This window comes from Hemitrygon akajei, chromosome 12 (assembly GCF_048418815.1).
Source record: "Hemitrygon akajei chromosome 12, sHemAka1.3, whole genome shotgun sequence".
Taxonomy (NCBI): domain Eukaryota; kingdom Metazoa; phylum Chordata; class Chondrichthyes; order Myliobatiformes; family Dasyatidae; genus Hemitrygon; species Hemitrygon akajei.
The window spans coordinates 90,280,741-90,294,567 of NC_133135.1; the positions used below are offsets into that span (position 1 = coordinate 90,280,741).

The 13,827-nt window shown below is 41.6% G+C and overlaps 1 protein-coding gene across 6 annotated transcripts in view; it reads left to right on the forward strand.

Annotated features, from left to right (window-relative positions):
- ralgps2 (Ral GEF with PH domain and SH3 binding motif 2) overlaps positions 1-13,827 on the forward strand; it is a 516,901-nt gene that overhangs the window by 432,934 nt on the left and 70,140 nt on the right. For all 6 annotated transcript variants that reach the window (XM_073063652.1, XM_073063657.1, XM_073063658.1 and 3 more), the window contains one exon: positions 1,602-1,707. In XM_073063652.1, coding sequence (XP_072919753.1) covers positions 1,602-1,707 — 106 coding nt within the window. The remainder of the gene's footprint in view (positions 1-1,601; positions 1,708-13,827) is intronic.

Here is a 13,827-nt window from a genome sequence, read left to right on the forward strand (position 1 = left end):
AGTCAGACTGCTCTGGGAATGTAGGTGCAAAGTACTGGCCTCCACTGATGTTTCTGCAGTAATAAAATGATAATCTTATTGCTGCACGGTTCAATGTTGAGTGAACCAGTGAGAGAGTGTGCAGCACTTGCCTGAGAGTGGTGATGTGTTCCAGATGGGACAAGGAGTTGATAGGATAAGTTTTCATAAGCACAGTATTTCTTGTTTAAGGAACTTAAAATAATGCTATTTGATAAGAAATCATAGACAAGTCAAACGAATGTGCAGATACATTCTTCCTGGAATGTAATTGGAACAGGAACCAAAGATGACAGGCTTTTCCTTAGTTTTGGATTCTGAATCACAATGTATTTTTCCTACTCAAATCAATTGCTTCAGCACAACCTGTGAACTCAGAACGAATTTTCATGGGTTTGTGTAAACCAAGTGCATATACTGTAGTACCTAATTTAGTACTCAGGATATGTTACCGTGAAAGATAGCGGTAGAACAGAGCAAGAGAGAGATATGGATGCGAAAGTAAGAGAAGAAAGGAAGGGATGGAGTGCGGGAGGGAGGGATGGTGATGGAGGAGCTGCTGTTACAGGATCTTGGTGCAAACACTTGCCCTTCTTACCTAGGCAATGTGCAGAGATTGGCTCTGTGAGCTATTGTTGAGTGAGTGTAGGCTATTCCCGCCTCTGCCTGTAAGGAGTTTGTGCTTTCTCCCTGTGACTGCATGGGTTTCCTCCAGGTGCTCCAGTTTCCTCCCACAGTCCAGAGACATACCAGTTGATAGGTTAATTGATTGTAGCAAATTTCCCCATGATTAGGCTAGGGTTAAATTGAGGGATTGCTGGGCTTGAAGGGCCAGAGCGCCAATTCTGTGCTGTATGTCAATAAGTGCAATAAATAAAACAGTCTCTACTCTCAAGAGCACATGGACAGAATTAGAAAGGAAGAAAATTGCTATTAGAATAAACTAGTTTTCATTTAAAAGTGATTCTAACATCCAGGTAACCAAGCTGTCACATAACTGTTTTAGCATGAATCATAATTCACCTTTTTTGAAGGGAACATTTCTGGGAAGTGCCTGAGATTAATTTAGAAATGTCCATTTCACATAAAGTCATCATTACTCCATTATTTGCTGTTCAGGATTAATAGATTCCTGTTTAATTGCAACATAGCCTCAGTTGATTCCATTACATATGGAAATTTATGGAAATTATGGAAATTGTTTTATGCATTTATGGAAATTGTTTTATGTAATGGTGCTGTCCAAAAGTCATTTGAAAACATATACTGTAAGGTGAAGCATGAAACACAAATCTCAAAAATGTTCGGTAATTTTCAACAAATTGTGATGCTGTGTCTGCTCTGATTTAATCAAGCAAATAATTTGAAATGTCAATGGTGAAATTTAAATACAAATCATTTTGGGTATGTGGTTGGAGCTCTGAACTGTATTGAAAAATAGCTTTCTGGCTTTTACATGTTAAGAAAAAAATAGGATACCCTTCAAGATACCCTTCAAGTTGAAATGCATTGAAGATCCTTGACCCATTTTGGTTTGTTGCATTGTATCAATGCTCATCACGTTATCTTTTTCTTATTCCCAGTTCTGTGGAATCTGAAGAGCTGGCAGTGAACTTCTTCCCGGGATGTGTCACAATTCAAGGAGTTTTGAGAAGAAAAACACTTCTGAAAGAAGGAAAAAAGCCTACGGTGGGTAAAGATTTTCAATAACATTGTTAACAGAAGATAGCACTGATGTTCAAGTTTTGTAACAAAGTATATGATATATAGGAAATGCATTATATTATTAGAAGTTTATTCTATATATTTTCTCCATTTTTACATTATTAAAGACCAATGTGTAAATGTATTTTTGTCTAGGAATTCCAACAAGACTTAAGTTTGTCCCATGGTCATTATTTGATCTAGATTAGGATGAATATAGAATATGGATATATTTATAAGCGAAAAAGAGAACATCTGCAGATACTGGAAATTCAAGCAACACAAACAAAATGCTGGATGAACTCAGTAGGTCAGGCAGCATCTATGGAAAGGAGTACAGTTGACGTTACTGGCTGAGACCCTTCAGCGAGTTCTTTATATATTTATAAACAAATGGGCTTGTGTATTGAAGGTAAATATATTTTATTAGATGAGGATGATTGCCATTTTCATGTTGGAAATTTGTTTGAAGTGAATATTCAAATATATCCTTGTAAATGGCTTCCTTCAATATTTAACAAGCTAATTGTGGCCTCATTTTCAGAGGTGCCCCATAAGAACCATTAGTTTAAATCTCGGTCTCAGGTAAAATTATATGAAAAAAAGTTTGTACCTAATGTAGTTACTAGAAGCTTCATCCTGTTTAATTGTTTCTATACCATTCACAACTAGATGTGATAGGACTGCAAATTGTCAATCTGATGCATTCGTTGTGAGCTTGGTCATATTCATGCTATTTAGCATTCATGTGGTAGTCCAGCTTCATTAGGTTGGTGTTTTTATTTTTAGATCTGCCTAGTGCTGTTCCCAGCATGCCCTTCTGCACTCTTATGTTAAACATGCGAGGGGTGATTGATAAGTTTGTGGCCTAAGGTAGAAGGAGTCAATTTTAGAAAACCTAGCACATTTGTTTTTCTTACATCTGCACACTTAGTCCAGCGGTCGTGGAGCATATGGATCCCTTTGTAGAAGTCGGCGTTTGGACCTCCAGAAGTGGTCCACAGCATGGGGTGATTGATAAGTTTGTGGCCTAAGGTAGAAGGAGATGAGTTATTTATTAACTTCAAAACTTTCTGCATTTTCACTCAAAGAGTTGAACAGCACATGCATGTAACTCATCTCCTTCTACTTTAGGCCACAAACTTATCAATCACCCCTTGTAGCTTGATAGTAATTGTAGAGTGCGGGACATGCCAGGCTAGGAAGTCACAGATTACGAATCATATGCGTTTCTGTTGCTGTTGTTGGTTCACAGTACCTCATGAATACCTAGTTTTGACCTCCAAAGACTATTGAAAATATCTTATTTCGCACATTTATCATGCCTTATAATATTTTGCAATAAAATGGGGCTTTATGTCAATATCACAGACAGATGTCACCTCTGTGCTTCCCACATCTTTTCATCATCTGGAAGGTATAAATTATAAGTGTAACAGAATTCTGTACTAGCCTGGAAGAATATGATTCCAGCAACACTGCAAGATAAATACTATATATAAAAGCATCTGCTTGATATAGAACGTACCAAAAGTACAGCACATTACAGGCCCTTCGGCCCACAATGTTGTGCCAACCCTCAAACCCTGCCTCCCATATAACCCCTCACCTTAAATTCCTCCATATACCTGTCTAGTAGTCTCTTAAACTTCACTAGTGTATCTGCCTCCACCACTGACTCAGGCAGTGCATTCCACGCACCAACCACTTTCTGAGTGAAAAACCTTCCTCTAATATCCCCCTTGAACTTCCCTCCCCTTACCTTAGAGCCATGTCCTCTTGTACTGAGCAGTGGTGGGAGTCCACTCTATTTATTCCTCTTAATATCATGTCTCCTCTCATCCTCCTTCTCTCCAAAGAGTAAAGCCCTAGCTCCTTTAATCTCTGATCATAATCCATACTCTCTAAACCAGGTAAATACTCTCTAATCCTGGTAAATCTCCTCTGTACCCTTTCCAATGCTTCCACATCCTTCCTATAGTGAGGCGACTAGAACTGGACAGAGTACTCCAAGTGTGGCCTAACTAGAGTTTTATACAGCTGCATCATTACATCGTGACTCTTAAACTCTATCCCTCGACTTATGAAAGCTAAGCTTTCTTAACTACCCTATCTACCTGTGAGGCAACTTTCAGGGATTTGTGGACATGTACCCCCAGATCCCTCTGCTCCTCCACACTACCAAGTATCCTGCCATTTATTTTGTACTCTGCCTTGGAGTTTGTCCTTCCAAAGTGTACCACCTCACACTTCTCCGGGTTGAACTCCATCTGCCACTTCTCAGCCCACTTCTGCATCCTATCAATGTCTCTCTGCGATTTTTGACAATCTTGTACGCTATCTACAACACCACCAACCTTTGTGTCGTCTGCAAACTTCTACCCCCACATCCAGGTCATTAATAAAAATCAGGAAAAGTAGAGGTCCCAGAACAGATCCTTGTGGGACACCACTAGTCACAACCCTCTAATCTAAATGTACTCCCTCCACCACAACCCTCTGCCTTCTGCAGGCAAGCCAATTCTGAATCCACCTGGCCAAACTTTCCTGTATCCCATGCCTTCTGACTTTCTGAATAAGCCTACCATGTGGAATCTTGTCAAATGCCTTACTAAAATCCATGTAGATCACATCCACTGCACTACCCTCATCTATATGCCTGGTCACCTCCTCAAAGAACTCTAACAGGCTTGTTAGACATGATCTGCCCTTCACAAAGCCATGCTGACTGTCCCTAATCAGACCATGATTCTCTAAATGCCCATAGATCCTATCTCTAAGAATCTTTTCCAACAGCTTTCCCACCATTGACATAAGGCTCACTGGTCTATAATTACCTGGACTATCCCTACTACCTTTTTTGAACAAGGGGACAACATTTGCCTCCCTCCAATCCTCCGGTACCATTCCCATGGACAACGAGGACATAAAGGTCCTAGCCAGAGGCTCAGCAATCTCTTCCCTCGCCTCATGGAGCAGCCTGGGGAATATTCCATCAGGCCCCGGGGACTTATCCGTCCTAATGTATTTTAACAACTCCAAAACCTCCTCTCCCTTAATATCAACATTCTCCAGAACATCAACCTCACTCATATTGTCCTCACTGTCATCAAGTTCCCTCTGATAGGTGAATACCGAAGAGAAGTATTCATTGAGGACCTCGCTCACTTCCACAGTATCCAGGCACATCTTCCTACTTTATCTGTCATCCTTTTGTTCTTCACATAATTGAAGAATGCCTTGGGGTTTTCCTTTACCCTACTCGCCTTCTCATGCCCCCTTCTTGCTCTTCTCAGCCCCTTCTTAAGCTCCTTTCTTGCTACCCTATATTCCTCAATAGACCCATCTGATCTTTGCTTCCTAAACCTCATGTATGCTGCCTTCTTCCACCTGACTAGATTTTCCACTTCACTTGTCACCCATGGTTCCTTCACCCTACCATTCTTTATCTTTCTCACCGGGACAAATTTATCCCTAACATCCTGCAAAAGATCCTTAAATATCGACCACATGTCCATAGTACATTTCCCTGCAAAAGCATCATCCCAATTCACACCCGTAAGTTCTAGCCTTATAGTCTCATAATTTGCCCTTCCCCAATTAAAGATTTTCCTGTCCTCTCTGATTCTGTCCTTTTCCATGATAATGCTAAAGGCCAGGGAGCGGTGATCACTGTCCCCCAGATGCTCACCCACTGACAGATCTGTGACCTGACCCGGTTCGTTACCTAATACTGGATCTAGTATGGCATTCCCCCTAGTCGGCCTGTCAACCTACTGTGACAGGAATCCATCTTGGACACACTTAATAAACTCTGCCCCATCTAAACCCTTGGAACTAATCAAATAATCAATCCACTATCATGTAGCACTGGCAGCAATCCTGAGAATGCCACCCTTGAGGTCCTGTTCTTCAGCCTTCTGCCTAGTTCCTGAAACTCACACTTCAGGACCTCATCCCTCTTCCTGCCTATGTCATTGGTACCAACATGTATCACGACTTCTGGTTGCTTTCCCTCTCGTACCAGGATGTCATGCACCCAGTCAGAGACATCCCGGACCCTGGCACCTGGGAGGTAATAAACCATGCGGGTGTCCTTCTCATGTCCACAAAATCTCCTGTCTGCTCCCCTGACTATAGAGTCTCCAATGACGACAGCTCTTCTCTTCTCCGTCCCATCCTTCTGCACCACAGGGTCAGACTCAGCGCCAGAGGCCCTGCCACTGTGGCTCACACCTGGTCGGTCGTCCTCGTCAACAGTATCCAGGACGGTAAACTTATTATTCAGGGGAATGACTACAGGGGTGCTCTGCACTACCTATCTACTCTCTTTCACTTTCCTCCCTCGGACTGTCACCCAACGACCTGCTTCCGGCAGCCTAGGTGTGACTACCTTCCTGTAGCTCTCATCTATGACTGCCTCATTCTCCCTTATGAGTTGAAGGTCATCCAGCTGCTGCTCCAGATTCCTCACACGGTCTTCCAGATCGCCCAGTCACAAGCACTTCTGGCAGATGTGACTCTGCAGGAGAGGGGAGCTCCCCCAAGACTGCCACATCTCACAGGAGAGGCACATCACCGTCTCAGGAGGCATTGTAAAGACTAACTGGGAGCAAGCTCGTCCTCCGCCTCTTCTTGTCGAAGCCTCTCAAGTCAAAGCCTCAAATCTCCACTCCTTCACTGGCCGCTTTGCACTGGCCGTTTTTGATCACAACCTATTTACCACCGTAAACACTCAGTGCCTTCACCATAATCAACCGATGGCTGCTATGTGAATTACAAAGTGCACTACGTCCATTTGGTAGTTTTTTTTCAGCAGACCTTCCCTGATCCAAAATTATCAGGGAGTGTGTGGGAATTTATTATTTTTAAATTCTGACCCAAACCTTTCACCAGTACTTGAAAATATATTGTTACCTTTTCACCATTTTGAGTTAAAATCCAAGAACTCCTGACCTCATTTTATGAGGATAATCATTACAAGGATTGAAGCAGCTCAGGCTGGCTCACTAACACCACCTCAACAATAATTGAGAGTGGACGTTAAAAGCGGTCCTTGTCAATGCAGCCCACTCATCTGGAAACACTTGACACAAAATTTTGCCAGTTTATTTTCTTCTTTCCTTGATGGGAATAGCTAAATAAATATTTGCGGGAAAACATTTGAAATGTTTAGCACATTATTACATAAACAGTGTAACCAAATAATTACAGCCATTACAAATATTATGCAAGGGAACGAACCCCTTTTAAATAAAGACTATCATTTCTCCTGCTGCAAAATACATTTTCTTAAATACATCTTCCAGGAAAAAAGCTGCTTTAGACTATTTCCCTTGGCCACTACTGTCATTAACTCCATACTCAGCAAAAAGCTGCTCTGCCAACTTTAACACCTGTTACTTCACAACTCCATGGGGATCACTACTGCCAAGCATTTTTCCACTTACATTTGTCAACTTGAGAATATGTATGCTGTAAAACTGCCACATCTGTGTCTATTAAAAAAACTTCCATAATTGATTCTCAATTTAATATTAAGTATTTTCACTCCCCTTCACAGAAATAAAGATACATAATTTTAAGTCATCAGAGAAATCATAGAGTATCCTCACGTACTTGCACTGCCTAAGCAAGGACATAGGCAAAGATGCCTAAGAATCTACTGCAGTTTTTCTACTACTACAGTAGATCTACAGTCAATGGTTCTGCACTAGACCTCGGGGACCACCTGGACAACTATAATACCTACATCAGGCTGCTGCTCATTGATTACAGCTCAGCATTCAACACCATCATCCCCTCAGTACTAATCAATAAGCTTCAAAACCTGGGACTCTGTGCCTCTCTCTGTAGCTGTATTCTTGGCTTCCTCATTGGGAGACCTTAGTCAGTGTGGATTGGAAATAACATCTCCTTACTGACGATCAACACCGGCACACCTCAAGGATGCGTGCTTAGCTTGCTGTTCTACTCTCTCTATGCCCATGACTGTGGCTAGGTACAGCTCAAATACCATCTGTAAATTTGTGCATGACACAGTTGTTGTTGGCAGAATCTTAGATGGTGACAAGGAGGCGTACAAGAGTGAGATAGATCAGCTGGTTAAGTGGTGTTGCAACAACAATCTTCAAAGTTCAAAGTAAATTTATTATCAAAGTACGTATATGTCATCATATACTACCCTGAGATTTATTTTCTTGCAGGTATTTACAGTAAATACAAAGACATATAAAAGTATCCATGAAAAACTGTACCAAAACAATGATGAACAACCAATATGCAAAACATGACAAATTGGGCAAATACAAAACAAAAACAAAATAATAATAAAAAATAAATAAAATAAAAATGAAAACTTGAATCCATAGGTTGTGGAATCAGTTCAGTGTTGGGGTGAGTGAATGTATCGACTCTGGTTCAGGAGCCTGATGGTTGACTGGTAACAACAGTTCCTGAATCTGGTGGTGTACTGAATCCAAAGGCTCCTGTACCTTCTGCAGCAGCAAGAATAACTGGTTACATCAGTGACTGGTATGGAAACACCAATGCGCAAAATTACCTTTGCTTGATGGTCTTCTCCCACACTTTTACATGGCCAATATTCCCTCATTAGTTTTGGATTATATTATGAAAGTTGCCAGTTCAGTGGAGTAACTCTAGGAGTACGTCTGTGGTAGGGTAGAGAAGCTGGAGTTTGTCCAGCTGAATTACATTCTTAATTGTGTATTAATTTTAGTTTGATTGAAACTTCTTTTCCAGTGTCTCTAGTTATTGGAGACATTTAACAATTTTCCAAAGGTCATAAATTTGTTCTGGATTCTGCCTTCCTTCATTAAAGTAGTATTGGTATGTCAAGTGAAAAATAAAGCGAGGGGTGAATAAGATTGGCAGCCAAATCAAGGATGATTTAGCCCATCAACTATCCTTCAACAGAGATGTTGCCAGAACTATATTTTCAATATATTCACTTGAAAAAAGAAAAAAAAATAAGATTAGCTCAATTTGTCACATGTCAAAACATCAAAGTATACACTGAAGCACGCTGTTTGTGCCAACATCCAAGGCAGTATGGGGATGTGATGGCCACAGCCCACAAATGCTGCCATATTTCCAGCACCTATATAGCATTCCCACAATTTATTGACCTTAACTTGTACATCTTTTTGGAAAGTGTGAGAAAACCAGAACACCTGGAGGAAACCTGCATGGTCACAAAGAGAATGTACAAACTCCTTGCAGACAGCAGCAGAAATTGAAACTCAGTTTTCCCAAGGTGGCTCTGGTGAACCACAGAGGCATGCTGCAGCTGGTTACAAAACTATTAAATCTACTATACCTCTTTTGAATTACTCTCACTGCAATCTGAAGCAAATAATTTTCCTTTAAGCAGCTTACTTTTGAACCATTTTAGTTGAACTAGCAATTTCACTATCTTCTGAAGGACTTGGTGGACTTATTGAATTGAATTGACTATATTACATCCTTCACAGACATGAGGAGCAAAAATCTTTTATGTTACGTGTTGTAGTACACACTTGAGACAGCAACTACTTTTTTGGGTTTTAATTCCTTTATCTGTTTTAGATGTTTAAGTGCCAGAAGAGGGTCTTAAAACAAAACGAACGAATGTTACAATCAGATCCTGCCATTACAATCTCCGTTTAACGTTCGATCCACACACTTGTGTGTCCACCAATAGCGTATGCAGTATAAAATTACAAAGAAAATCGCACAAAACTGATACAGTACTAATATGGAACTAATACAGTCCTAATACAGAACTAATACGGTAGTGGCAATTCTGCTTGGTTGGTAAGGAACTTTGCGAGCCACGCTATCCAGCATCAAGTTCTTTATTCATGAAAATCTTTCCTCACCATGCCTAGCACCTCTGGCGAACTTGATCCCAAAGCCCCACCAGCTCCTGCAGCAGAAAGCAAAATGGTCTCCCCACTAGCCCGTGCGTGTGTAATGACATCACCATCTCCATTTAAAGGCACAGACAAATAATCTCACATTACCCAGATGAATGCCTGAGTACACTTTTTAACGATAATGAATAGCATTCAATGGTCACCCAGTTACATACGTCTCCATCTAAATATGTAATGTGCGATTTATAGTAATTTGTAATAAGTAGTATGTACAACAGGACAGTCAATATAGCATAGAAATATAATTGTATCAGCGTGAATTAACGTCTGATGTTCCTGGTGGAACAAGCTGTCCTGGAGCCTACTGGTCCTGACTTTTATGCTGCGATACCATTTCCTGGATGGTAGCAGCTGGAACCTGGAGATATGGCTCACTCTGAACACGCCAGATTTGGGCAATCAGACCCGAATGTTTCTTGATTCATGGCATGGACCAAACTGCTGATTCCGAGAAGACAAAAGGTGGGGGTCTGTGTTTCACGATAAACTCTCTGTGGTGATCGGATGTGTGGTTTTGTCATGCTCTTGTTTCCCAGACCTGGAACATCTAATGATTCAGTGTCTTCTGCTGTACTTACCAAGCGAGTTCTCCTCTGTGATTCTGACCTCAGTTTACATATAACCAAAAGCTGAAGTAACTTGAGATATTGAATAAAGAAGCAGTCGCAATGCATTCCAAATTATAGTAGGGAACATCAATCAAGGATCACTGCTACACTATGTTAAGGAATGCCTACTGTTCAACACCCAAATTATATTTGGCTGTCCTTCTCCAACTTGCATACAGGCACAAGCTAAAGATCAAGAGATATGAACAACTAAGAGATGGTCGCAGGAGGCAGAGTGACCAAAGGATTGCTTCAAGTCGGTGGACTGGACATATTCAAGGACTTATCAGGGTATCTGAATGAATACACCATGGTTGTTGTGAACTTTATAAGAACAGTCATAGATGTGTCCTGGTACAATCTCCGGAAAGCCATCTCACGGGCAAAGTGGCAATCCCAAACTAAACTTGAATCAATGAAGAATGCCTGCCTGGACAAGCCAGCGAGCACTGTGAGGGTCATGTTTTTTGACTTCTCCAGTGCGTTCAACACCATCCGCTCTGCTCTGCTGGGTGAAAAGCTGGCACTGATGCAGGTGGATGCTTTCCTGGTGTCATGGATTATTGATTACCTGACTGGCAGACCACAGTACGTGCGCTTGCAACACTGTGTGTCAGACAGAGTGGTAAGCAGCACTGGGGCTCCACAGAGGACTGTCTTGTCTCCCTTTCTCTTCACCATCTACACCTCGGACTTCCTACTGCACAGAGTCTTGCCATCTTCAGAAGTTTTCTGATGACTCTGCCATAGTTGGATCATCAGCAAGGGAGATGAGGCTGAGTACAGGGCTACGGTGAGAAACTTTGTAACATGGTGCGAGCAGAATCATCTGCAGCTTAATGTGAAAAAGACTAAGGAGCTGGTGGTGGACCTGAGGAGGGCTAAGGCACTGGTGACCCCTGTTTCAATCCAAGGAGTTAGTGTGGACATGGTGGAGATTACAAATACCTGGGGATACGAATTGACAATAAACTGGACTGGTCAAAGAACACTGAGGCTGTCTACAAGAAGGGTCAGAGCTGTCTCTACTTCCTGAGGAGACTGAGGTCCTTTAACATCTGCCAGACGATGCTGAGTATGTTCTACGAGTCTGTGGTGGCCAGTGCTATCATGTTTGCTGTTGTGTGTTGGGGCAGCAAGCTGAGGGTAGCAGACACCAACTGAATCAACAAACTCATTCGTAAGGCCAATGATGTTGTGGGGGTGGAACTGGACTCTCTGACGGTGGTGTCTGAAAAGAGGATGCTGTCCAAGTTGCATGGCATCTTGGACAATGTCTCCCATCCACTCCATAATGTACTGGTTAGGCACAGGAGTACATTCAGCCAGAGACTTATTCCACCGAGATGCAACACTGAGCGTCATAGGAAGTCATTCCTGCCTGTGGCCATCAAACTTTACAACTCCTCCCTCGGAGTGTCAGACACCCTGAGCCAATAGGCTGGTCCTGGACTAATTTCCATTTGGCATGATTAACTTATTATCATTTAATTATTTATGGTTTTATATTGCTATATTTCTACACTACTCTTGGTTGGTGCAACTGTAACGAAACCCAATTTCCCTCGGGATCAATAAAGTATGTTTGTCTGTCTGAATGCTTGACAACTGTGGCAGGGCTTGAATGCTATTATCTCTTACAAAGTGAAACCAAATGACAGAGTTGACAATCACAAACAAGAGAAAATCTGCAGATGTTGGAAATCCAAGCAACACACACAAAATGCTGGAGAAACTCAGCAGGCCAGGCAGTGTCTGTGGAGAAGAGTAAACAGTCAGTGTTTTGGGCTGAGACCCTTCATCAGGACACCATGATTGTCTGTCATGGTTGACAGAAGTGACAAAAGGCTTTGCTTCCAGATGAGCTCAATACCCTCTAAAGATTTAAAGTACATTTATTATCGAAGTATATATGCAGTATACAACCCTGAGATTCATCTTTCCATAGACAGCCACGAAACAAAGAAAAACATCAAACTCCCAATGCACTAAAAAAGAATAAATCACACAAATGGTAATATACAAGCAAAAAACACAGAATATAAATCATCAAACAGCAAAGTCATTGAAACAGTCTAGAAATGTTCTGTTCAGTTCATTTTAACTCCAAGTCGTTTATTGACTGTAAGCTGCAGAGTCAGTCTGCCCCGATCAAAAATCTCACAAAATAGCAATAAAAAAGGAACACACACAAAATGCTAGTGGAACGCAGCAGGCCAGGCAGCATCTATAGGAAGAAATACAGTCGCTGTTTCGAGCCAAGACCCTTCGTCAGGAGTAACCAGAAATCAAACATACATCATAACAGAGTCCAATTGACAAACCATGTCGATTAAACCTTGCCCAAGACCCAAGACTCTGGCACTATCCTCCAGTAGCATCGAGAGAGAGAGAGAGAGACCGGTCAATCGTAGACACCTTCCTCTGGCAACAATGAGCAAAAGGAAGAGAGAAACTGGTCAAGCAGAGATACACAGCACTTGCCTTCTGTTCTCATCCTCGTTGATTTGAATCTTCCTTGACACCTTGATCAACAAGAAATGAAGTTGACCATGGGCTCACATCCCACCTCCAGGTTTCTTAGTCTCTAGATCGTACACTTCGTTTGAAACCTCACTGAATCTATCAACCTCTGCCTTAAATATACATAAAGACTTGGCCTCCACAGCTACCTGTGACAAAGAATTCCATAGATTCACCTTTCTCTGGCAAAATAAAATTCCTCCTCATCTCCGTTCTAAAAGGATGCCCTTCTATTCTGAGGCTGTGTCCTCTCCTACCATAAGAAACATCCTCTCCACATCCACTCTATCAAGACCTTTGACCATTTGATAGGTTTTAATGAGGTCACCCCTCATTCTTCTGAATTCTAGTGAATACAGTCCCAGAGCCATCAAACACTGTTCATATGAAGCCACTCAATCCTACAATCATTTTCGTGAACCTCCTTTGAACCTTCTGTAGTTCAGCACATCCTTTCTAAGGTAATGGCCCAAAACTGCTCATAATACTCCAAGTGAGGCCTCACCAGTGCTCTATAAAGTCTCAGTATTACACCCTTGCTTTTACAGTATATTCTAGTGTCTTGAAATGAATGCTAACATCACATTTGCCTTCCTTACCACAGACTCAATCTGCAAATTAACTTTTGGGAAATTCTGCACGAGGACTCCCAAGTCCCTTTGTGCCTAAGTTTTTAGTATTTTTTCTCTCCATTTAGAAAATAATCAACTCTTTCATTTCTTCTACTAAAGCGCATGACCATACACTTGCTGACACGGTATTCTATCTGCCATTTCTTTGCCCATTCTCCTAATCTTTCTGTCTTCTGAAGCCTCTCTATTTCCTCAAAACTGCCCATCACTCCACCTATCTTCATATCGTCTGCAAACTTTGCAACAAAGCCATCAATTCCATCATTCAAATCATTGAAAGGTAATGTAAAAAGAATTGGTCTCAACACAGAACCCTGTGGAACATTACTAGTCACTGGCAGCCAGTCAGAAAGTTCCCAGTCCCAGTCCCAGCCAGTTCGGATTCACAACAACATCTCCTCCACA